The sequence below is a fragment of the Oncorhynchus keta genome, chromosome 36, assembly GCF_023373465.1.
Source record: "Oncorhynchus keta strain PuntledgeMale-10-30-2019 chromosome 36, Oket_V2, whole genome shotgun sequence".
Taxonomy (NCBI): Eukaryota; Metazoa; Chordata; class Actinopteri; order Salmoniformes; family Salmonidae; genus Oncorhynchus; species Oncorhynchus keta.
In genome coordinates this window covers 1,872,159-1,896,221 of record NC_068456.1, presented here as the reverse complement: position 1 = coordinate 1,896,221, position 24,063 = coordinate 1,872,159, and the positions used below count along the sequence as shown (strand labels likewise).

Here is a 24,063-nt window from a genome sequence, read left to right as displayed (position 1 = left end):
GGAGTAATGAAGCCAGCTCAGCGTATCTGTTCTCCAGTCCGTCTCCTCGGCCCAGGTTATATGGCACCAGCCCTACGCACGGTGTCCCCGGTTCGCCAGCACAGCCCAGTGGGATCTGTTCCACCCCGCAGCACTTGCCGGGCTACAGGGAGTATCCAGCCAGGACAGGTTGTGCAGGCTCGGTGCTCAAGACCTCCAGTGCGCCTCCACGGTCCGGTCCATCCGGTGCCTCCTCCACACACCAGGCCTCCTGTGGCAGCCCCACGCACCAGGCTGTCTCTCCGTCTCCTTCCTCCAGGTGCTCCCGCCTGTCCAGCGCTTCCAGAGTCTCCCTCCTGTTCAGCACTTCCAGAGCCTCCCTCCTGTCAGGAGCTGCCAGATCCGCCCGTCAGTAGTTTCAATGAGCAAAAAGCCTGATATGCTCATTGAAACTACAACATCAACATCCCCACTACTAAGTGCTTGTTTAGCCAGTACATTAACAGCCTTGTTGCAGGAGCAAAGGACTGCAGACTAATCAACACTGCACATTAATCAGAGCAAATAACTACCTACTCTGTGACGGGGCAGAGATGGCAGGAGCAGTGGAATAGAGATACTAAGGGAATGCATTTATTTTAAGTACAGAGGAAAGTCCTGGCAGGAAGGGACAGAAGAGAGGATGCTATTTTTACAAGATTAAGGGTGGACACAGCCGGTTGAACAAAACATGAAATGTGACAGGAAAGCATCCTACAGGAAAGTGTGATTATTGCCAGGAAACAGACTGTGGAGCATGTATTGCTACAGTGTGGGCAGTATCATAGGGACGCGAGAGGCTGAGATCTAATATGAGGAAGAAGGGATACAGGAAATTAATTTAAAGAGTATATTGAGTAGAATTTTAGTAGATATCGTCTCAAATACTTTGTTATCAGATCGGATTTTCTCCCTGTCTCTGGCCCACACTCCAGTACAGTAGGTGGCGTTAATGCACCATAACGTTGAATGCCAACCGCCGATAAACTCACCGAGCACTGACGCTTCGAACACACCAACAGTGTTGGTTCACCAGAATTGCATTCGTTTCAAATGAAACGCTGCGTTTGCCTTGCAGCTTTGCGTTGCAGAGGCAGTTGCAGTGCATTCAGTGTGGTGCATACGAAGGATTTATCGAACGTATGCGTCAAACTGTATGCGTTGATGGCTTGATAGAAATAGCAGCAGAAGGTGAATTTTTGTTAAGTTACATATCCAGAATACGCTGCATACTATGTATTTGGACTGTTGGTGTGTTCGAAGCGTGACTATCTACAATTTGCTCGAGCTACAAATCGATTTCCGGTTCCTTTCCAGCGTGGTTTTGTTAAGCACACATTTCTATATAGCAGCTGTTTTATATGAGATTGAACATATCTTAACATCATGTCGTACCCAACCGATGAAACCGAAGAAGTACGTAGCTAGCTAACTGCTTATTTTCTTTTCTTATAGTTTATCTTGGGATCATAGTGCGGTCCGACACATTGGAACGTAACGCTAGATAGGTAACGTTAGCGATACATAGATAGATAGCTAGCTAGGCAGTTGATTTTACAACGTTTTATTCGGAGTCTCACTTACTTTTTGCCTTTCATGTGCGAAGTAGTGTTTATGAATTAACGTTGCATAACTAACGTTACCTTGCTATTTTAGATTAGAAACCGGCTTCACCAATTAGGATTTATACCGTTGATGACTGATTGCTAGCTAAAGAGGAAGGCCACAACACGTCATGTTGATCATCATTTACATACTTCTCCATCTCTCCACAGTATGACCCTTATTCCTACACAAATGACGATTATCTCCATACTGGTGAGTGTGTAGTTTCATCTAGATATTTGTCACAGTTAATTGTAGCAAATAGACGCCATAAAAATATAATCACGTCAATTCTGATATTTCTATGGTAGACATTTCCTGCACTCTTATCCCACCGTTACCACTTCAGTGCAAAACTATTCCTCAAGAATGCCAGTACCTCACCCATCCTCAATCTTCTTGCAGGTGACCCTAAAGCCGACCTGGCCTACGAGCGCCAGTATGAGCAGCAGACCTACCATGTCATCCCCGAGGTGATCAAAAACTTCCTTCAGTACTTCCATAAGACTATCTCGGACCTCATCGACCAGAAGGTGTACGAACTGCAGGCCAACCGTGTGTCGAGCGAGAGCATTGAGCAGAAGATTTATGAAATCCAAGATGTCTACGAGAACAGGTACTCTCACACCCTTTTCTGTAGTTATATCTTAACATGAAGCTCGTGTTTTAATGTTTTCATCTTACACATTCTCCTCTCTCCCCTCTCTCCCCAGTTGGAACAAACTGACTGACCGCTTCTTCAAGACGTCTCCTTGGCCAGAGGCTGAGGCCATCGCTTCCCTTGTCGGAAACGGTGAGTGTGTCAGTGTACGGTGAGTGTGTCAGTGTACGGTGAGTGTGTCAGTGTACGGTGAGTGTGTCAGTGTACGGTGTACTTTTACATAGTTGCTAGAGGGAGTGAGAAAAGTGCAAGTTATTATAGTGTAAATTGCTATCTGTTTCAAAAAAGCTATGGCAGCAGGAGTGAATGAATTACTTTATTTGTTGTTTTTGCAACGGTGGACAGAGAAACATGGATGTGGTAGGAGTTTAAACTGTAAACAGGATATCTAGTGGTTTTTTTTGAGCCCTTTGCTTGTAGAGTGGCAATTATGTGGTTCACAAACTAGTTTGCCTCCTCTGTTCTTGTTCTTGCTCTTCTCAATTTTTTTATATAATGAAGTGGGGGAAAAGCAGGTAATCTTGTATTGTTAATAATTCAGATGCTGTGTTCCTGATCCTGTATAAGGAGTTGTACTACAGACACATCTACGCCAAAGTCAGCGTGAGTATCTATCCATCCTGCCACAGAACTATTGTTTAACCCCTATCAGCTTTAAAATGAAAACCTGTCCTGGATGGATTCAAGCCAGTGGAGTCATAATGCACAGATGATAATAATGTCAGTACTTAGTGAAGTTTTTACTTAAATAATGCCATTTTGTATTTTTTGACCATCAGGGAGGACCCACTCTCGACCAAAGATTTGAGTCTTACTACAATTACTGCAACCTCTTCAACTACATTCTAAGTCTGAGCACTAAATATTTGTTGCCTTAATATATTTCCATATATATGTTGCCTTTGGACTTTTTCAATGTCTCATTAAGCAGGTATATATTTTGCTGTATACAGATGCAGATGGACCTGCCCCCCTGGAGCTGCCCAACCAGTGGCTCTGGGACATTATTGATGAGTTCATTTATCAGGTAAATGAACATAGTTTGGTATGCCGCTTGTGCATTTTTGTTTTTCAGCTTCAAAATGTAATTTTCAGACCAAATTTATTCTTCATACTATATGGCATTCATTTGATACCCCTCTGTCTTCAAGGTGCTATGGCACGTGGACTATATTAGAATAAGAAACAAGTTCCCTCTTGTTCCCCTAACCAGTTCCAGTCATTCAGCCAGTATCGCTGCAAGACAGCCAAGAAGTCTGAGGAGGAGATTGAGTTCCTTAGGAACAACCCCAAGATCTGGAACGTCCATAGTGTTCTGAACGTACTCCACTCGCTGGTGGACAAAAGCAACATCAACCGCCAGCTGGAGGTCTATACCAGTGGAGGTAAAGAAAGAACCTGTAGATGCATTGGATCTGTATTCATATGTTGCATATCGTTATAACGATATATCATTTGTTGTGAAATATTGTTATAACGATATATTTTGTATCAATATATTGTTAAATTGTTACAACAATATCATTAATACAGACGGAGCATTATCTTACACCACAGATTACCTTCAGATTTGTGTCAGTGATCATCACGAAATGGTTGAGGAAGTGCATGGTTAATTTGCGACAGCTCTTAAAAGGTTGCGTGTTGTGTTGCAGGTGATCCAGAGAGTGTGGCTGGGGAGTATGGCCGTCACTCCCTGTATAAGATGCTGGGATACTTCAGCCTGGTAGGGCTGCTGAGGCTGCACTCTCTGTTGGGGGACTACTACCAGGCCATCAAAGTCCTGGAGAACATCGAGCTCAACAAGAAGGTACACTTGCCACTGTAGTAGGACTGTCTGCATTTACAGTACTGCTGAATAGAGGTTGACCGATTCCAATTAGGACCAAAAAAAGCAGATAACTGATTAATCGGACAATTTTGATATATATATATTTGTGTGTACAGTGGGGCAAAATGTATTTAGTCAGCCACCAATTGTGCAAGTTCTCCCACTTAAAAAGATGAGATCCCTGCAATTTTCATCATAGGTACACTTCAACTATGACAGACAAAATGAGGAAAAAATCCAGAAAATCACATTGAAAATCACATTGTAGGATTTTTAATTAATTTATTTGCAAATTATGGTGGAAAACAAACTTTTGTTATTGACCAAATACTTAACTCAATACTTTGTTATATACCCTTTGTTGGCAATGACAGAGGTCAAATGTTTTCTGTAAGTCTTCACAAGGTTTTCACACAGTGTTGCTGGTATTTTGGCCCATTCCTCCATGCAGATCTCCTCTAGAGCAGTGATGTTTTGGGGCTATTGCTGGGCAACACAGACTTTCAACTCCCTCCAAATATTTTCTATGGGGTTGAGATCTGGAGACTGGCTAGGCCACTCCAGGACCTTGAAATGCTTCTTACGAAGCCACTCCTTCGTTGCCCGGGCGGTGTGTTTGGGATCATTGTCATGCTGAAAGACCCAGCCACGTTTCATCTTCAATGCCCTTGCTGATGGAAGGAGGTTTTCATTCAAAATCTCACGATACATGGCCCCATTCATTCTTTCCTTTACACGGGTCAGTCGTCCTGGTCCCTTTGCAGAAAAACAGCCCCAAAGCATGATGTTTCCACCCACATGCTTCACAGTAGGTATGGTGTTCTTTGGATGCAACTCCGCATTCTTTGTCCTCCAAACACGACAAGTTGAGTTTTTACCAAAAAGTTATATTTTGGTTTCATCTGACCATATGACATTCTCCCAATCTTCTTCTGGATCATCCAAATACTCTCTAGCAAACTTCAGACGGGCCTGGACATGTACTGGCTTAAGCAGGGGGACACGTCTGGCACTGCAAGATTTGAGTCCCTGGCGGCGTAGTGTGTTACTGATGGTAGGCTTTGTTACTTTGGTCCCAGCTCTCTGCAGGTCATTCACTAGGTCCCCACGTGTGGTTCTGGGATTTTTGCTCACTGTTCTTGTGATCATTTTGACCCCACGGGGTGAGATCTTGCGTGGAGCCCCAGATCGAGGGAGATTATTAGTGGTCTTGTATGTCTTCCATTTCCTAGTAATTGCTCCCACAGTTGATTTCTTCAAACCAAGCTGCTTACCTATTGCAGATTCAGTCTTCCCAGCCTGGTGCAGGTCTAAAATTGTGTTTCTGGTGTCCTTTGACAGCTCTTTGGTCTTGGCCATAATGGAGTTTGGAGTGTTGGACTAGTAACCGGAAGGTTGCAAGTTTAATCCCCCGAGCTGACAAGGTACAAATCTGTCGTTCTGCCCCTGAGCAGGCAGTTATCCCACTGTTCCTAGGCCGTCATTGAAAATAAGAATTTGTTCTTAAATGACTTGCCTGGTTAAATAAAGGTAAAATATATATATATTTTTTTTAAATAACAAGTTCAAACAGGTGCCATTAATACAGGTAACCAGTGGAGGACAGAGGAGCCTCTTAAAGAAGTTACAGGTCTGTGAGAGCCAGAAATCTTGCTTGTTTGTAGGTGACCAATACTTATTTTCCACCATAATTTGCAAATAAATTGATTAAAAATCCTACAATGTGATTTTCTGGATTTTTTTTCTCATTTTGTCTGTCATAGTTGAAGTGTACCTATGATGACAATTACAGGCCTCATCTTTTTAAGTGGGAGAACTTGCGCAATTGGTGGCTGACTAAATATTTTTTTGCCCCACTGTATAGTGTGTGTGTGTGTGTGGTGTGTGTGTGTGTATATATATTTGCCTGTGTGTATATATATATTTTTTTGTGTGTACATGAATTTCTTTTAAATATTCAGGTTAAAAAAAAATCTACTTCTGTGTATTGATTTTAGGAAAGGCATTGATGTTCATGGTTTGGTTTATTTGTGCAATGATTGTGCTTTTTTTCGCGAACGTGCTTTTGTTAAATAATCTCCCATTTTGCGAAGTAGGCTGTGATTCGATGATAAATTAACTTGCACCGCATTGATTATATGCAACACAGGACAAGCTAATTAACCTAGTAATATCATCAACCATGTGTAGTTATCTAGTGATTATGTGAAGATTGATAGTTTTTCATAAGATAAGTTTAATACTAGCTAGCAACTTACCATGGCTCCTTGCTGCACTCGTGTAACAGGTGGTCATCCTGCCACGCAGTTTCCTCATGGAATGCAATGTAATCGCCAAAAATGATGATTATCGATTGTTATGAAAACTTGATATCGGCCCAATTAATCTGTCGACCTCTGCTGCTTAAGACTTGTATCTATCTCTACATCTATGCCCAAATGCCCACTGATATTTACAGACCTACAAATTAAGCAGTGTGCCTTTTAACTGTTGACACCCCTCTTATCTATATGTGTACTCCATTTAACGCTAATTCCATTTTCCCTCTTATTTGTAAACCCAGTCACCATCCTTTACTTTATATTTCATCTCTCTTACAGAGTATGTACTCTCGTGTGCCCGAGTGCCAGATCACCACCTACTACTACGTGGGCTTTGCCTACCTGATGATGAGGAGGTACCAGGACGCCATCCGTGTGTTCGCAAACATTCTCCTCTACATCCAGAGGACCAGGAACATGTTCCAGAGGTCCACCTACAAATATGAGATGGTCAGTGGCCAGTGTTTCCCCTATATGCATTTAGTAGCGGCGCAACGCCTCTGTTAAATCGTGGCTGTCGAATCCCAAAAAACTATTATTAAAAAAATATATATATTAAAAATACAAAAATACATTGTAATGATAAAACGTTTTCAGTGGGAACTTAAATGACTAATACCACATATAAAGTATGTAGGAAAGATAATGGCGTAATATATTTTTAATAAGATAATCACCTAAATAAAAACTAGACAGTCAGGGGGAACCTAAAATGTAAGAAGTTTCATGGCATGGGCCCCCATTGTTTTTGTTACAGTGAGTTACTCAGATGTCATAAAAAAAAAATGTAATATGCAATATAAGCATAAGCAATGGCAAAATGTGTAGAATTGCAGGAAATAAGCTTTAAAGCAGTTAAATATGGTCTGCGGTCAAGAGGAAGGGCCACCGCTGCTGGAAAAAAATCTAGGGAAAACAATGTTCCCTCTAAGCTTCGTGTGCAACACTTTCAGGACTGCAGCGCAGAAGAAATGCCAGCCAGTGCAGAGATGTTAACTACACATTTGTTGATATTTTTTGTTAGTTAGCGAGTTATTATCCAAGTTGTTTTTAGTTTTTTTTGCAATAATTGCTTCCAAGAAAGAGCACAAAACCTGTACATCTTTAGCCAGTAAGTCAGGTAAAGAGCTTTCTTTTTGTTTTAAATGGGCAGTGTTTAATTTTGAGACAGGCTTAAATAGGGAGCCCCCCCCAAAACAATAAAACAAATCTGATTCTCTGTATAATAATAGTGTTTTGTGCATTATATACAAGGCAATTTCCACTCACCTATAAGACCCATGGTGTTAACTGTTAACAGACCATTTTCCATTTTTGGACAAGTGAATTAAGCTTTCAGTCAAGCCCTACTTGTAAAAAAAAATGTCCATGGAATAAAGATTTTTTTCCTACTATTTAAATGGTCCAAACAGTAACATTTTGTATTATGTTTTCATTGTAAACTGAAAATGACTAAATCTAGATATAAATTATGTAATAATGGTACAGTACCAGTCAAGTTGACACATCTACTCATTTAAGGGTTTTTGTTATTTTTTACTATTTTCTACATTGTAGAATAATAGTGAAGACATCAACTATTAAATAATATAATAATAATAATAATAATAATATTAACACATGGAATCATGTAGTAAGCAAAAAAGTGTAAAACATCTATATATTTTATATGAGATTCTTCAGGGGGAATTGAACATTCCAAAAACAATACATTTAGCAGTATAGATTTTATGTTTGAGCAAAATTTAACAGAATTAGCCATTGTAAAATGCATAGTATTTCAGGAAATGTACTAAAATGCAAAAATTTCTCTACACTGCCAACATAGGGAGTTTGCTGAAATTCAGGCACGCCGATGGGCCGTCCGCATCCCCCTGCAACGCCCACCACCTAAGCCCCTTTTTTTTTTTATCCAGACCTGTAATAGGCCTACATCGAACACCATAGGCTGCTGTAGACTCACAGAAATCAATATATATTTTAATATGAACATTTTATGGGATGCATTTGATCCATTGCTTTTACTGGTACGTCACTCTGATAGGCCTAATGAGCTCAAATAGCCTCAGTGGCTTACTTGGCCACTGTCGAAAATTGCAACCTGAAGTGGATACGGTCTAAACGCATGCAGGAAGTTGCACAGAATGCTCACAAATTTCAAGTTTCCCCTCACAAGAGTTTACATTTGCTTAGTGCCCCCCTAAATTTGGGGGAACATTGGTCAGTGGGCCTAACCTGCAATAACTATGATAGGTCCATTACTGAATGAATACTCCCGCTTAGAGCTGGGTCATGTTCATAAGTGCACATAATGGACGTTTTAAAATGATCATGACCCTGGTGATCGGTTGAGTCACTTCTTCCTGCTCCCCCAGATCAACAAGCAGAACGAGCAGATGCACGGGCTGCTGGCCATCGCCCTGACCATGTACCCCATGCGCATCGACGAGAGCATCCACACCCAGCTCAGGGAGAAGTACGGAGACAAGATGCTTCGCATGCAGAAGGGGTGAGCGAGACAGAAAGACACTCGGGACAGAGACAGTCATAGGCCCAATCCCAAATCAACCCTTAGACACTAGGTGGAGATCTGACAGGATTTGTTTGGTCTAAGTCAGTGGTTCCTAAACGTTGTGCACTAGTGTGCCTTGAGGAACTCTCAGGTGTGCGGCAACTTTTTACAGCCATGGGTGTGCCACGGTTAAAAGAAAAGTTGGGAACCACAGGTCTAAGCAATTTGGTGAATCTTCCTCCATGCTTATCAGAGGGCAAGGTAGAGCTATTACAATATTGCTTACTCCTGTAAGGGTCTAGGGTGTGAATTTGGCCATAGTTGGTGTTTGAGACCTGACTGACATGACTGTGCGCCCCCTCAGAGACCTGCAGGTGTTTGAGGAGCTCTTCAGCTTCGCTTGTCCCAAGTTCCTGTCCCCGGTGGTGCCCAACTACGACAACGTGCATCCTAACTACCACAAGGAGCCCTTCCAGCAGCAGCTCAAGGTGTTCGCCGAGGAGGTGCAGCAACAGGCCCAGCTCTCCACCATCCGCAGGTAATGCGCTATCTTTGTGAGAGTCGGATGCGCTGCTACACTCATCTCTGTTAGGGGCCATAATGTTGATTAGGGTTGACTTCAGTTGGGTACACTGTAGAAAATCGAAAATGTGTGTCTTATTGGACAGATAAAATAAGATTAGCTTTAATGTCCTCAAAAGGGAATTTGTATTGGAAATTCAAGTTCAGCACCTCCTTTTTTCACGCCGTTTCTAAACGTTTCTCCCAACTGAACACGACCCAGCTCTCTAGCATTGCTCTCTAACATACTTCCTTGGTTCCCTCCCTCTAAACTCTCCTTGCTCCATCTCTCTCCTGTCCAGTTTCCTGAAGCTCTACACCACCATGCCCGTGGCCAAGCTGGCAGGCTTCCTGGACATGACAGAGCAGGAATTCCGCATCCAGCTGCTGGTTTTCAAACACAAGATGAAGAACCTCGTGTGGACCAGTGGCATCTCTGCCTTGGACGGAGAGTTTCAGTCCGCCTCGGAGGTCGACTTCTATATCGACAAGGTGTGTGCACTGTGTGTGTGAGACAGAGCTTACTCACAACATTTTAGAGAATGTTTAATGAAGTAACTATTGAATTAACACTTTGGAAATAATGTATTGAACTAACCTGTATTCGCTGCCTGTCATGTGCCTGCAGGACATGATCCACATCGCAGACACCAAGGTGGCCCGCCGCTATGGAGACTTCTTCATCAGACAGATCCACAAGTTTGAGGAGGTGAGAAATGATACATTTTCAAATGACTTTAGAGCTGTATTTCCATGTAGCAACAGTCTTTGTTTTCCTGTTACTTTGCAGGCATTTGCTTCTGTATTTCATTTTTTTTTCAAATAAACCTTCCCTATCAGAGAATAGAAAAGTTAATCTCCTTCCTGCTATTGGATTTGGTTTAATTTAAGATACGTTTATGGTTTTGTGTGTTATTCGCCATGTAGTTGAACAGAACGCTGAAGAAGATGGCTATGAGTGGAGCCAGCACCACTGCCACCACAACCACCCGGGCCACATGAGTCGGAACTCTGAATTTCAGTGTGCGGCCTACCTGGATCCATCAAGAGAACTATCAATAATGCTTTTTCTATGTAATTTGAAAACAAAAGATGAAGTGGTGTTTTGTTCAGGTGCACATGTAGTCATCGTGGTCATTTTTATTAATGAACAGGTTGTACTGTGATTTTAGTACCTTTTACGAATAGTACAGTAGTCGATGATAAATCAGAACCACTAGATGGCAACATTTAGCTTCCAATGTCCAACGTATACATTACTCTTTATCGTAAAAGTTACAGAACTTGAGTTTTTTTATGTTATTAGGTGAACTACTGAGATTATCTAATGTATAACAAATGTCAACTATAAAATGTCATCCAAATCATGAGCTGTGTATTGAAATTGTCAGCCTTCATGTATTTCCAGATACTAAATTATTCTACCGTTCTGTCGTTCGCGCAACATACTTTGGTCTGAGACTGCCATCATTGAAGTTGTGTGTGGTGACGAGGGGCCTTGTACAAAACAAACCAATCAGGGTCAAAGCAAATGACAAATTTTCAAACTGCCGCTTTACCCACGTGTTCTGGCTCTGGTCCAACCTATTGGTTTCTGGATGAATCGGATGCCCCTGAATGTGTTCGCATTCGGTGAAGGGTCAGGGAGGTACTTGTGGAGAAGAAACTAATGTCTGTGGGTGTGGTGTAGTGTTTGGCCGGAGCAAGGAGTCTGGGTAGCCAGGCAACGGTCAGGTCAACTTCATCAAGATAGTCAGTGACTGCTCAATCAGTAGACACATGATCAGCATAGTGTGTAGTTTTACAGTATAACTAGTTACCAGCTCCTCCTCAGTGCTCCAATAGTGAGAGGAATTGGCTACACACTCCTATCAACCCACTGACCCGGGGACGGAGGCAGTTGCATATATTTTTTTTTTTATCACAGATCATCCACAACAACATTGCTCAACACGTAACTCAGGGCTGGGTGACAATGACAAATGAAAATGTTAAAAATATAAAAATAAATCATGCATATCACTCAGGTCGGGAAACGGTTGCTAATTCAAAAGGAAACCCAACAAATGTCTCCAAAGTACAATGTAGTACACATATTTCAAACATCCATTTTGTCTACCCATTTTGGTAAGAGCATTTTTTTCTTCGGGTCATTTTTTATTATATATATTTTTGCTTTACACAATAAAGCAAATCCTGCTCATTTTGACCATGACCTCACTCTGGTGGCAATGTCGTTTTTTTTGTGGGGCAGCATACCCTCTTTTTTTCTTTTCTTTTTTTTAATATATATATACTCCCACCCTTACCCCTTCTGGCAATCCAAGGGCTAGATTCAGTCCATAGGGCTGAAGATCCGGGGTATAGCGCGATTGAAATTTAAAAACCCAGTTCTCAGAGACTGCATTCACGGTAAACACTGCATATATCTGCTCAATCTTGCTATACCGCAGATCTTCAGTGCTATGGATTGAATTTTGCCTGAAGATAAGGCTTCCAGTTCCATACTGAGGCATTGTTCCACTCCCAATTATTATTTTTATTGCCCATGTAACTTGAAGCGAGGAACTGTATTGATGCACTCGCTGTGGCTCTGTCTATCAGTGTACTCTTTGAGTAACAGTGAGTGTTTTCTTTTATTATTGGTTCATCCAGTCCTAGAGCTGCTCTGCTGGGCCTGGCACGCAAAACAGATGTTACAGTGGTGAGCTCAGCGTTTAGTCTGGTTTAACCAGACTACTTGGCCACCATAGCAGAGTGGGTTTATTTATTAATGTCTCTTGTGCTAATATCCAGACAAAGCCTCATCTTCGTCTGCTTCTCAATGATGACATCATTAAACAAGTCCTGTAGTCCTTTTATAGTCAAATATCATGATGGAGACCTATGTCTGTTGGTGTCCAGTTAGGTCTCCAAATTCAGGATACCCAAGACAACCCATTCATTGGGAGAGAACAGAAGGGCACTGCAGTCCCCATATCCAGACCTCAAGTCCTTTCAATTCAAAGAATGTCCTTATGTATACCCTCTTCCCTTCCTCACCCAATAAGTGCTCATCTCTTACCTCTTTTACAGTAAAAAAAAAAAAAAGTAATGTTAACTATTTTTGACAGTCCATTTGTTGGCCGTTCGCTGGTCTGGCTTTTTTTTGTGAGAGTGTGTGCAACCTAGGACGTAACTCCAGCAGGACACTGTACTTCTGTCTGACAGTAGGCTGTTATTGGACAGGTCTCCCCTTATAAAGGCAGTATTGGCCTCCATCTTAGAATGACTGTAGGAGACCAAATGGTGTCCTGCAAGAGATGTCAAAGACAAGCTGGCCATAGTGTATTATTTTTCACCATGTTTAATCTTAGTAGTCTTTCAATTGTCTGCTATTCTATGTTCCAGGTCTTCGCTTGACACAATTTTTTTATTTTACCTTTATTTAACTAGGCAAGTCAGTTAAATTCAAATTCTCATTTACAATGACGGTCTACTCCGGCGCAAACCCGGACGACGCTGGGCCAATTGTGCACCGCCCTATGGGACTCCCAATCACGGCTGGTTGTGATACAGCCTGGATTCAAACCAGGATGTCTGTAGTAAAGCCTCTAGCACTGAGATGCAGTGCCTTAGACCACTGTGCCACTCAGAAGCCCCTAAGTCTTTGCATCTGGTCCACAATCAGACATTAAACCAAATTAATATCCATCTTTGAAGGGACCCCTCACACACGCCATCCATGGCTCACGAAGATCTTCACTGACATTTTAAATTCCCAGACTGCACACACTCCTCCAACCCCTGGCCCTCTACCTGCTTTCCCCAATCTCCCCTGGCTGTATCCTGGTCACAGTGGTCAGTGTCTGAACCTCAGTTTTTGAGGAGAGGATAGGGGAGAAGGCAGGGGGACAGCAGTAGGACACTCCACTCAGTCGTGTCTCTTCTCAGACCAGCGAGGCCTCGGCTAGTCATAACTCTGTGATCTCCAGTGGGCTCTCGGTCAGCGTGTCAGTGTCCTTGTTACGGTGCAGCGGTGTGGACTTGGCTGACTCGGTACGGGTGTTGCGCTCGGCGTACAACCCGCCATCGGTGATGTTCAGTGCCTCTGTGGAGCCTGCCAGGGCCCGCTGGTCGTCCTCGGGCAGGCTGTTGAGGTCAGAGGTTAGGAGTGTACCCGTGCTGCTGTGGACGCCGTCGGGCCCCCTCATCTCAACGGGGAGCTTGTGTCTGAAGCGCAGCGTGCCCCAGCTGTCACCCATGCCCACACGGTCATCCTCGTCATCATCCAGGTCACTCTGGATCAGCTGGGAGAGGAACGTAGGTACAGGCATAGAGGACAGGAATGGATTAGGGGATAGGAGAAAAATGTACAAAAGCAGTTCGCACCAATTGTCTCAAAAGTAAATACCATTTAACATTCAGATGCAATATTGTGAAAAGGAGTGCAAGAGTCAGAAATTTGCCTGAAAGGAATTCTGAGGAGAAAAACAGCAGGTAGTTAGCACTAGCAGCGAGTTGCAACATCCTATCGAGCAGTAAAGTGGGCTGGCAGTGGCCTAAAGAAGTCATGCAAACAGAGTGAAAAGCAGTGAGATGGGGACGCGCCAGTAGAGGAAACAGTAGTGAGAGCACGCCCTACAGAGGCGAGGAACAGGACAGCACACAGCAGCAGGATTGGACCTGCTTTTTCTCACGTTCCACCTCTGTGACTGACGATTGGTCGCATTGGCTGGTCGACTTGGTAACCAGTCTGGCTGCAAATAGCTTTTTGAGCCTCAGGTAGCTGTCCAAAACCCCATTGAGCAGTGAGCCCTGATAGAACAGCAGTTAAGGTCAGTCAATCAAAATCAACCCATCCCAATATGTTTTGGATAGCTGCACAGAACCTAAAAAACAATGTTTTAATATTAGTCCCCAACAGGAATACAGTGGGGCAAAAAAGTATTTAGTCAGCCACCAATTGTGCAAGTTCTCCCACTTAAAAAGATGAGAGGCCTGTAATTTTCATCATAGGTACACTTCAACTATGACAGACAAAATGAGAAAAAAAATCCAGAAAATCACATTGTAGGACTTTTAATGAATTTATTTGCAAATTATGGTGGAAAATTAGTATTTGGTCAATAACAAAAGTTTCAATACTTTGTTATATACCCTTTGTTGGCAATGACAGAGGTAAAATGTTTTCACACACTGTTGCTGGTATTTTGGCCCCTTCCTCCATGCAGATCTCCTCTAGAGCAGTGATGTTTTGGGGCTGTTGCTGGGCAACACGGACTTTCAACTCCCTCCAAAGATTTTCTATGGGGTTGAGATCTGGAGACTGGCTAGGCCACTCCAGGAACTTGAAATGCTTCTTACGAAGCCACTACTTTTCATCTTCAATGCCTTTGCTGATGGAAGGAGGTTTTCACTCAAAATCTCACGATACATGGCCTCATTCATTCTTTCCTTTACACGGATCAGTCGTTCTGGTCCCTTTGCAGAAAAACAGCCCCAAAGCATGATGTTTCCACCCCCATGTAGGTATGGTGTTCTTTGGATGCAACTCAGCATTCTTTATCGTCCAAACAACAACGAGTTAAGTTTTTACCAAAAAGTTCTACACTGCTCAAAAAAATAAAGGGAACACTTAAACAACACAATGTAACTCCAAGTCAATCACACTTCTGTGAAATCAAACTGTCCACTTAGGAAGCAACACTGATTGACAATAAATTTCATATGCTGTTGTGCAAATGGAATAGACAACAGGCGGAAATTATAGGCATTTAGCAAGACACCCCCAATAAAGGAGTGGTTCTGCAGGTGGGGACCGTAGGAGGGCAACAACCCAGCAGCAGGACCGCTACCTCCGTCTTTGTGCAAGGAGGAGCAGGAGGAGCACTCCCAGAGCCCTGCAAAATGACCTCCAGCAGGCCACAAGTCTGCTCAAACGGTCAGAAACAGACTCCATGAGGGTGGTATGAGGGCCCGACGTCCACAGCTGGGGGTTGTGCTTTACAGCCCAACACCGTGCAGGACGTTTGGCATTTGCCAGAAAACACCAAGATTGGCAAATTCGCCACTGGCGCCCTGTGCTCTTCACAGATGAAAGCAGGTTCACACTGAGCCCATGTGACAGACGTGACAGTCTGGAGACGCCGTGGAGAACGTTCTGCTGCCTGCAACATCCTCCAGCATGACCGGTTTGGCGGTGGTTCAGTCATGGTGTGGGGTGGCATTTCTTTGGGGGGCCGCACAGCCCTCCATGTGCTCGCCAGAGGTAGCCTGACTGCCATTAGGTACCGAGATGAGATCCTCAGACCCCTTGTGAGACCATATGCTGGTGTGGTTGGCCCTGGGTTCCTCCTAATGCAAGACAATGCTAGACCTCATGTGGCTGGAGTGTGTCAGCAGTTCCTGCAAGAGGAAGGCATTGATGCTATGGACTGGCCCGCCCGTTCCCCAGACCTGAATCTAATTGAGCACATCTGGGACATCATGTCTAACTCCATCCACCAACGCCACGTTGCACCACAGACTGTCCAGGAGTTGGCGGATTCTTTAGTCCAGGTCTGGGAGGAGATCCCTCAGGAGAACATCCGCCACCTCATCAGGAGCATGCCCAGGCGTTGTAGGGAGGTCATACAGGCACGTGGAGGCCATACACACTACTGAGCCTCATTTTGACTCGTTTTAAGGACATTACATCAAAGCTGGATCGGCCTGTTGTGTGGTTTTCCAATTTAATTTTGAGTGTGACTCCAAATCCAGACCTCCATGGGTTGATAAATTTGATTTCCATTGATAATTTGTGTGTGATTTTGTTGTCAGCACATTCAACTATGTAAAGAAAAAAGTATTTACTAAGAATATTTAATTCATTCAGATCTAGGATGTGTTATTTTAGTGTTCCCTTTATTTTTTTGAGCAGTGTATTTTGGTTTCATCTGACCATATGACATTCTCCCAATCTTCTTCTGGATCATCCAAATGCTCTCTAGCAAACTTCAGACGGGCCTGGACATCTACTGGCTTAAGCAGGGGGACACGTCTGGCACTGCAGGATTTGAGTCCCTGGCAGCGTAGTGTGTTACTGATGGTAGGCTTTGTTACTTTGGTCCCAGCTCTCTGCAGGTCATTCACTAGGTCCCCCCATGTGGTTCTGGGATTTTTGCTCACCGTTCTTGTGATAATTTTGAACCCACGGGGTGAGATCTTGCGTGGAGCCCCAGATCGAGGGAGATTATCAGTGGTCTTGTATGTCTTCCATTTCCTAATAATTGCTCCCACAGTTGATTTCTTCAAACCAAGCTGCTTACCTATTGCAGATTCAGACTTCCCAGCCTGGTGCAGGTCTACAATTTTGTTTGTGGAGTCCTTTGACAGCTCTTTGGTCTTGGCCATAATGGAGTTTGGAGTGTGACTGTTTGAGGTTGTGGACAGGTGTCTTTTATACTGATAACAAGTTCAAACAGGTAACGAGGGGAGGACAGAGGAGCCTCTTAAAGAAGAAGTTACAGGTCTGTGAGAGCCAGAAATCTTGCTTGTTTGTAGGTGACCAAATACTTATTTTCCACCATAATTTGCAAATAAATGTAAAATAAATCCTACAATGTGATTTTCTGGATTTTTTCCCTCATTTTGTCTGTCATAGTTGAAGTGTACCTATGATGAAAATTACAGGCCTCTCATCTTTTTAAGTGGGAGAACTTGCACAATTGGTGGCTGACTAAATACTTTTTTGCCCCACTGTATGTGGACTCTGCCACCAGAGAGGACACATGTGTGTGTGTGTTCCTCACCTTAATGGGCCCCTCCCTCATGATCTGGCCCAGCTTGGCGACATTGTCGTACTCCTGGATGGCTGCCCTCAGGTAGCGGTCATCCTCAGGCTTGGCCTGGGGCTCGCGGCCAAACGTTCCCTGCAGGGTGTAATGCAAACACACACACACTTCAGTTAAACACTAACGCCTGTCTTCGAACATCACTGGGGATAGGAGAGACAAAAAGATCTAGAGCTGACTTTGGTCGGGATTCAATGAAATGCGTACTGCACTGTCGAAAATGCGGCAATTTCCATGATGTTTGCGGACATCGCATTCACGTTAAATGCAGCAGTCGGCATAGATTACCTTTAAAAGTAAAGTGCAGTGCGCTTGTCAACAATGTGCCTTTGATTGAATCCCGGCCTGTGGATAACTTGGAGGGCAGAGACATGATGACTAATTGGAGCTCATGTAAACCTGAGACAGATGGTGGTTTCATCTTCCCTATGGTGTTAGTAGCACAATACTGTAGCACAATCCTGTGTAGTGTGGTGTTCTGTGTGCAGTATAGTGGATATTCACAAGCCCCATGGTTGGACACAGTACTTATTAACAAATATAACTCGCTGTACTCATAGAAATTCATCAAGTTGGATAAATTAATATAAACATAAATGGCTGTACTCATAGAAATAGATGAACATATGTAGATAGCTGTACTCACGTGAGTCCGAGCAGGGCTGTTCCACAGGTCAGTGATCTCACTGAGGTTCACTGGCAGGTCTTCTTCATTATCTGCCTGGGCAGCTAGCTCCAGGTTCCGACAGAACGGGTCCAGCCAAACAGGGTTGGCCCTGAGTGTCAACAACACAGTCTTAACCACACACAGCTAACACTTCACCAGTCTTATTAGATAATGTATACACAACTGTGAGCTTGCAAAAGGAATAAGCCGCCACAGACATATCAATGAAATAAGTAAAGTGCAACAAAGTAGATTTTTCAATATTTTAAGGATTTCTAAAATAAAATTCACACTGTAATATGGATTGTCTCACCCCTCAAATGAATATATATTGGTGTTGGGCATATCCAAGATGTCCATTAGACCTTGGTTTCCTGAAAAACAGACAGGTGAACTAACTAACTAAAACTTTATTGGCATGTAAACATGTGTTAACATTGCCAAAGCAAGTGAGGTAGGTAATATACAAAAGTGAAATAAACAGTTAACATTACACATACAGAAGTGTATATATACAGTGTTGTAACAATGTACAAACGGTTAAAGTACACAAGGGAAAATAAATGAGCATAAATATTGGTTGTATTTACAATGGTGTTTGTTCTTCACTGGTTGCCCTTTTATTGTGGCAACAGGTCACAAATCTTGCTGCTGTGATGGCACACTGTGGAATTTCACCCAGTAGATATGGGAGTTTATCAAAATTGGGTTTGTTTTCAAATTCTTTGTGGATCTGTGTAATCTGAGGGAAATATGTGTCTAATATGGCCATACATTGGGCAGGAGGTTAGGAAGTGCAGCTCAGTTTCCACCTCATTTTGTGGGCAGTGTGCACATAGCCTGTCTTCTCTTGAGAGCCATGTCTCCCTACGGCGGCCTTTCTCAATAGCAAGGCTATGCTCACTGAGTCTGTACATAGTCAAAGCTTTCCTTAAGTTTAGGTCAGTCACAGTGGTCAGGTATTCTGTCACTGTGTAGTCTCGGTTTAATTAATTATTTCCAATGTGTCAAGTAATTATCTTACCTCATCCCAAACACTTCTGAACCCATTTACTTTCTCTCTCTTTGATTTTTATTTGTTTATACCTTCCGGAAACCTGCCTCACCCACTGTGATACGGATTCGCTATCACTTTTAATTTTGATTTATTTTTATGACACACTCAAGAACCTCCAGACGCTAACCAGCTAACTAGCTACAAGCTATTTAGTCATTGTTAGTTTAAAAATAAATAAAAATAAAAAATAAATAAAAATAAAAAAAACCTGGATAACACTCGCCAGCCCAGCTTCCCTGCCCATCCACCGCTGCCCCCTGGACACTGATTTCTTGGCTACATAGCTGACGCACGCTGGACTGTCCATTAATCACGGTACCCCATTCTGCTTGTTTGTTTATCTGTCGGCCCAGTTGCCTAGTCAACGCCATTTTACCTGCTGTTTGTTGTGCTAGCTGATTAGCCTCGCCTACTGTTTTTAGCTAGCTTTCCCAATTCAACACCTGTGATTACTGTATGCCTCGCTGTATGTCTCTCCCAAATGTCAATATGCCTTGTATACTGTTGTTCAGGTTAGTTATCATTGTTTTAGTTCACAATGGAGCCCCTAGATCCACTCTGCATACCCCTGTTACCTCCTTTGTCCCACCCCCACACATGCGGTGACCTCACCCATTACAACCAGCATGTCCAGAGATACAACCTCTCTCATCATCACCCAGTGCCTGGGCTTACCTCCGCCGTACCCGCACCCCACCATACCCCTGTCTGCGCATTATGCCCTGAATATATTCTACCATGCCCAGAAACCTGCTCCTCTTATCCTCTGCCCCCAACGCTCTAGGCGACCAGTTTTGATAGCCTTTAGCCGCACCCTCATACTACTCCTTCTCTGTTCCGCGGGTGATGTGGAGGTAAACCCAGGCCCTGCATGCCCCCAGGTACCCTCATTTGTTGACTTCTGTGATCGAAAAAGTCTTGGTTTTATGCATGTCAACATCAGAAGCCTCCTCCCTAAGTTTGTTTTACTCACTGCTTTAGCACACTCTGCTACTCCAACCTCGGCCAACAGCTCCGCCCCCCGTAGTTCCTCACCCAAGCCTCTCCAGGTTCTCCTTTACCCAAATCCAGATAGCAGATGTTCTGAAAGAGCTGCAAAACCTGGACCCGTACAAATCAGCTGGGCTTGATAATCTGGACCCGCTATTTCTGAAACTATCTGCCGCCATTGTCGCAACCCCTATTACCAGCCTGTTCAACCTCTCTTTCATATCGTCTGAGATCCCCAAGGATTGAAAGCTGCCGCAGTCATCCCCCTCTTCAAAGGGGGAGACACCCTGGACCCAAACTGCTATAGACCTATATCCATCCTGCCCTGCCTATCTAAGGTCTTTGAAAGCCAAGTCAACAAACAGGTCACTGACCATCTCGAATCCCACCGTACCTTCTCCGCTGTGCAATCTGGTTTCCGAGCCGGTCACGGGTGCACCTCAGCCACACTCAAGGTACTAAATGATATCATAACCGCCATCGATAAAAGACAGTACTGTGCAGCCGTCTTCATCGACCTCGCCAAGGCTTTCGACTCTGTCAATCACCAAATTCTTATCGGCAGACTCAACAGCCTCGGTTTTTCGGATGACTGCCTTGCCTGGTTCACCAATTACTTTGCAGACAGAGTTCAGTGTGTCAAATCGGAGGGCATGCTGTCCGGTCCTCTGGCAGTCTCTATGGGGGTGCCACAGGGTTCAATTCTCGGGCCGACTCTTTTCTCTGTATATATCAATGATGTTGCTCTTGCTGCGGGCGATTCCCTGATCCACCTCTACGCAGACGACACCATTCTATATACTTTCGGCCCGTCATTGGACACTGTGCTATCCAACCTCCAAACGAGCTTCAATGCCATACAGCACTCCTTCCGTGGCCTCCAACTGCTCCTAAACGCGAGTAAAACCAAATGCATGCTTTTCAACCGATCGCTGCCTGCACCCGCATGCCCGACTAGCATCACCACCCTGGATGGTTCCAACCTTGAATATGTGGACATCTATAAGTACCTAGGTGTCTGGCTAGACTGCAAACTCTCCTTCCAGACTCACATCAAACATCTCCAATCAAAAATCAAATCCAGAGTCGGCTTTCTATTCCGCAACAAAGCCTCCTTCACTCACGCTGCCAAGCTTACCCTAGTAAAACTGACTATCCTACCGATCCTCGACTTCGGCGATGTCATCTACAAAATGGCTTCCAACACTCTACTCAGCAAACTGGATGCAGTCTATCACAGTGCCATCCGTTTTGTCACTAAAGCACCTTATACCACCCACCACTGCGACTTGTATGCTCTAGTCGGCTGGCCCTCACTACATATTCGTCGCCAGACCCACTGGCTCCAGGTCATCTACAAGTCCATGCTAGGTAAAGCTCCGCCTTATCTCAGTTCACTGGTCACGATGGCAACACCCATCCGTAGCACGCGCTCCAGCAGGTGTATCTCACTGATCATCCCTAAAGCCAACACCTCATTTGGCCGCCTTTCGTTCCAGTACTCTGCTGCCTGTGACTGGAACGAATTGCAAAAATCGCTGAAGTTGGAGACTTTTATCTCCTCACCAACTTCAAACATCAGCTATCCGAGCAGCTAACCGATCGCTGCAGCTGTACATAGTCTATTGGTAAATAGCTCACCCTTTTCACCTACCTCATTCCCATACTGTTTTTATACTGTTTTTATTTATTTACTTTTCTGCTCTTTTGCACACCAATATCTCTACCTGTACATGCCCATCTGATCATTTATCACCAGTGTTAATCTGCAAAATTGTATTATTCGCCTACCTCCTCATGCCTTTTGCACACATTGTATATAGACTGCCCATTTTTTTCTACTGTGTTATTGACTTGCTAAATTGTTTACTCCATGTGTAACTCTGTGTTGTCTGTTCACACTGCTATGCTTTATCTTGGCCAGGTCGCAGTTGCAAATGAGAACTTGTTCTCAACTAGCCTACCTGGTTAAATAAAGGTGAAATAAAAAATAAAAAAAAATCTTTTTGTTTTCTCATGATTTGCTTGGGTCTAATTGTGCTGCTGTCCTGGGGCTCTGTGGGGTGTGTTTGTGAACAGAGCCCCAGGACCAGCTTGCTTAGGGGACTCTTCTCCAGGTTCATCTCTCTATTGGTGATGGCTTTGTTATGGAAGGTTTGGGAATCACTTCCTTTTAGGTGGTTGTAGAATTTAATGGCTCTTTTCTGGATAATTAGTGGGTATTGGCCTAATTCTGCTCTGCATGCATTATTTGTTGTTCTACGTTGTATACAGAGGATATTTTTGCACAATTCTGCATGCAGTCTCAATTTCTCACTCACTCACTCACTCACTCACTCACTCACTCACTCACCACTCACTCACTCACCACCACTCACCACTCACTCACCACTCACTCACTCACTCACTCACTCACTCACCTGTGGATCCTGCTACAATGGCTTTCAGCTTCCTCTTGTGTCTGTAGCACAGAACAACACACAAACAGGTGAGATGATTAACATGTTTACATAGCCAAGTCAAAGTAGTGTCTCCTATCATAGCCAGTGTGAAGTAACACCATTACAAATTCAATTGAAAGAAAAAGTAATTGACAATTGAGATGAACTGAAAGAACAATCAATACTTTGATACATAAGAGCATATTGTACAATGGAGTGGTTTAGTATGAGTATTATTATTGGATTGTAGAAGTTAAAGTGGATTGGTATAATATGTTTGACAATTACAGATCTTACACTGTGCGATAGTACCAGTTCGTGAAGATGAACAACATGGCTGCCAAGAAGAGCAACACAGCTAGGATAATGATGGCCATCTGTAGCGTTGTGAGGTCATCAGGTGTTCTCCTACTGATGGCAGGCTGGACGTCCAGGATGTTGTAATTCCTGAACAGGTTCCTCAGCTGGTCCTTGTTCTCGTCAATCATCTGAATCACCCTGTCAATCACAAGACCAGGGAAGGAGAGACAATGGGCTTAGCATAGAGAGGTGTAGACTTATACAGCATGATTTTAGTGTAGTAACAATGTAATGACATAGAAGTATAATTACTAGAAGGGACAAAGCACCCTCAGACCACTGCAATTTGACCGGAAAATTCATGGCGACACTAAATATGGGGAATGTCCGTTCTAGCAATTACATTTCTATAGGTAATAACATGATAATAAATTATACTGCCAGGCAGCAACTGACTTTTCCACGTCCAGGATGCGGTTGGTCTGCTTGTTGACCACATGTATGAGCATGTCTGTCTGGGCAAAATTCACTCTGCCTTTCTTGTCCACGTGGAACTGAGCAGAAACAGAGGAGGAGATGACAAAGGGGGATAGTGGGACACACACATTTCATACGTAATTTCATACACTAGCATGCATGCAACACACACACCTGCACAGAGACACACACATCCTCCACATCCCCCAACCCCACCTACCTGCATATCGTCCGTGTTGACTATGGCTCTGGTGATGTTGGATAGCAGGCTGATAAACTCCTCCTGGAACTGTTGAACCCGCTCGGGTATCTCGTTGATGATGATCTTCACCCGCTGGTTGTCCCGCAGGATGTAGATGTCCACCATTGTGATGTCACTGTGGCCCGCCAGGTCCCGTGCCAATACCTCCACCATGAAGTAGCCCGGGTCGTAGGCCGTGAACAGGTCAAAGGTGCGGATGATCCCATCTGTCTCTCCTAAGGTTCAGGGTCAATTCCATTGTGATTCACAGTTATCAATCGGGTTGAGGCCCATTCCTTTTCAATTCAGTCAATTTACAGTAGTAAATTCATTATCTGAATTTATATTAAAAATTGATCCCAACCGTTGTTATAAAGGACTGGTAAGGAGACTTTGAAGGGAGAAAGATTTATCAACATGGTTAGGGCCAATTTAATTTCTGTCAATATGTTCACCATACTTGAAATGGATCTGATCCCAACCTTAGTTATCAATGAGTAATAGTGGGGGGCAATTCTATTTCAATTCAATGAATTGCCTCAATTTTTAATTGAAATGGAATTGATC

The 24,063-nt window shown here is 43.6% G+C and overlaps 2 protein-coding genes across 2 annotated transcripts in view; one reads left to right on the top strand and one right to left on the bottom strand.

Annotated features, from left to right (window-relative positions):
- Window positions 1–1,278: 1,278 nt before the first annotated feature.
- eif3s6ip (eukaryotic translation initiation factor 3, subunit 6 interacting protein) lies at window positions 1,279–10,876 on the top strand. The gene is made up of 15 exons (XM_035753818.2): window positions 1,279–1,434; window positions 1,794–1,836; window positions 2,029–2,239; window positions 2,337–2,416; window positions 2,826–2,887; window positions 3,064–3,133; window positions 3,238–3,311; window positions 3,498–3,669; window positions 3,940–4,094; window positions 6,716–6,886; window positions 8,812–8,945; window positions 9,313–9,486; window positions 9,812–10,001; window positions 10,138–10,218; window positions 10,437–10,876. Exons 1-15 carry the CDS (start codon window positions 1,405–1,407, stop codon window positions 10,509–10,511), a joined length of 1,722 nt encoding a protein of 573 aa, XP_035609711.1. The 5' UTR covers window positions 1,279–1,404; the 3' UTR covers window positions 10,512–10,876.
- A 545-nt stretch (window positions 10,877–11,421) lies between these two features.
- The window catches only part of LOC118369378 (cadherin-23-like), a 625,272-nt gene continuing 612,630 nt past the window's right edge, over window positions 11,422–24,063 (bottom strand). Inside the window, 9 exon segments of the mRNA XM_052498286.1 lie at window positions 11,422–13,798; window positions 14,196–14,306; window positions 17,282–17,401; window positions 17,970–18,099; window positions 18,304–18,364; window positions 22,458–22,498; window positions 22,776–22,976; window positions 23,235–23,332; window positions 23,476–23,732. Coding sequence (XP_052354246.1) covers window positions 13,463–13,798; window positions 14,196–14,306; window positions 17,282–17,401; window positions 17,970–18,099; window positions 18,304–18,364; window positions 22,458–22,498; window positions 22,776–22,976; window positions 23,235–23,332; window positions 23,476–23,732 — 1,355 coding nt within the window. The 3' untranslated portion in view covers window positions 11,422–13,462.

Bases quoted from the DNA above. Each gene is read 5' to 3' on its own strand.
- eif3s6ip (XM_035753818.2), top strand. From the start codon at position 1,405: ATGTCGTACCCAACCGATGAAACCGAAGAA. The intron at 1,837-2,028 runs GTGAGTGTGTAG...ATCTTCTTGCAG, and splicing joins TGACGATTATCTCCATACTG to GTGACCCTAAAGCCGACCTG. The intron at 10,219-10,436 runs GTGAGAAATGAT...TTCGCCATGTAG, and splicing joins AGATCCACAAGTTTGAGGAG to TTGAACAGAACGCTGAAGAA.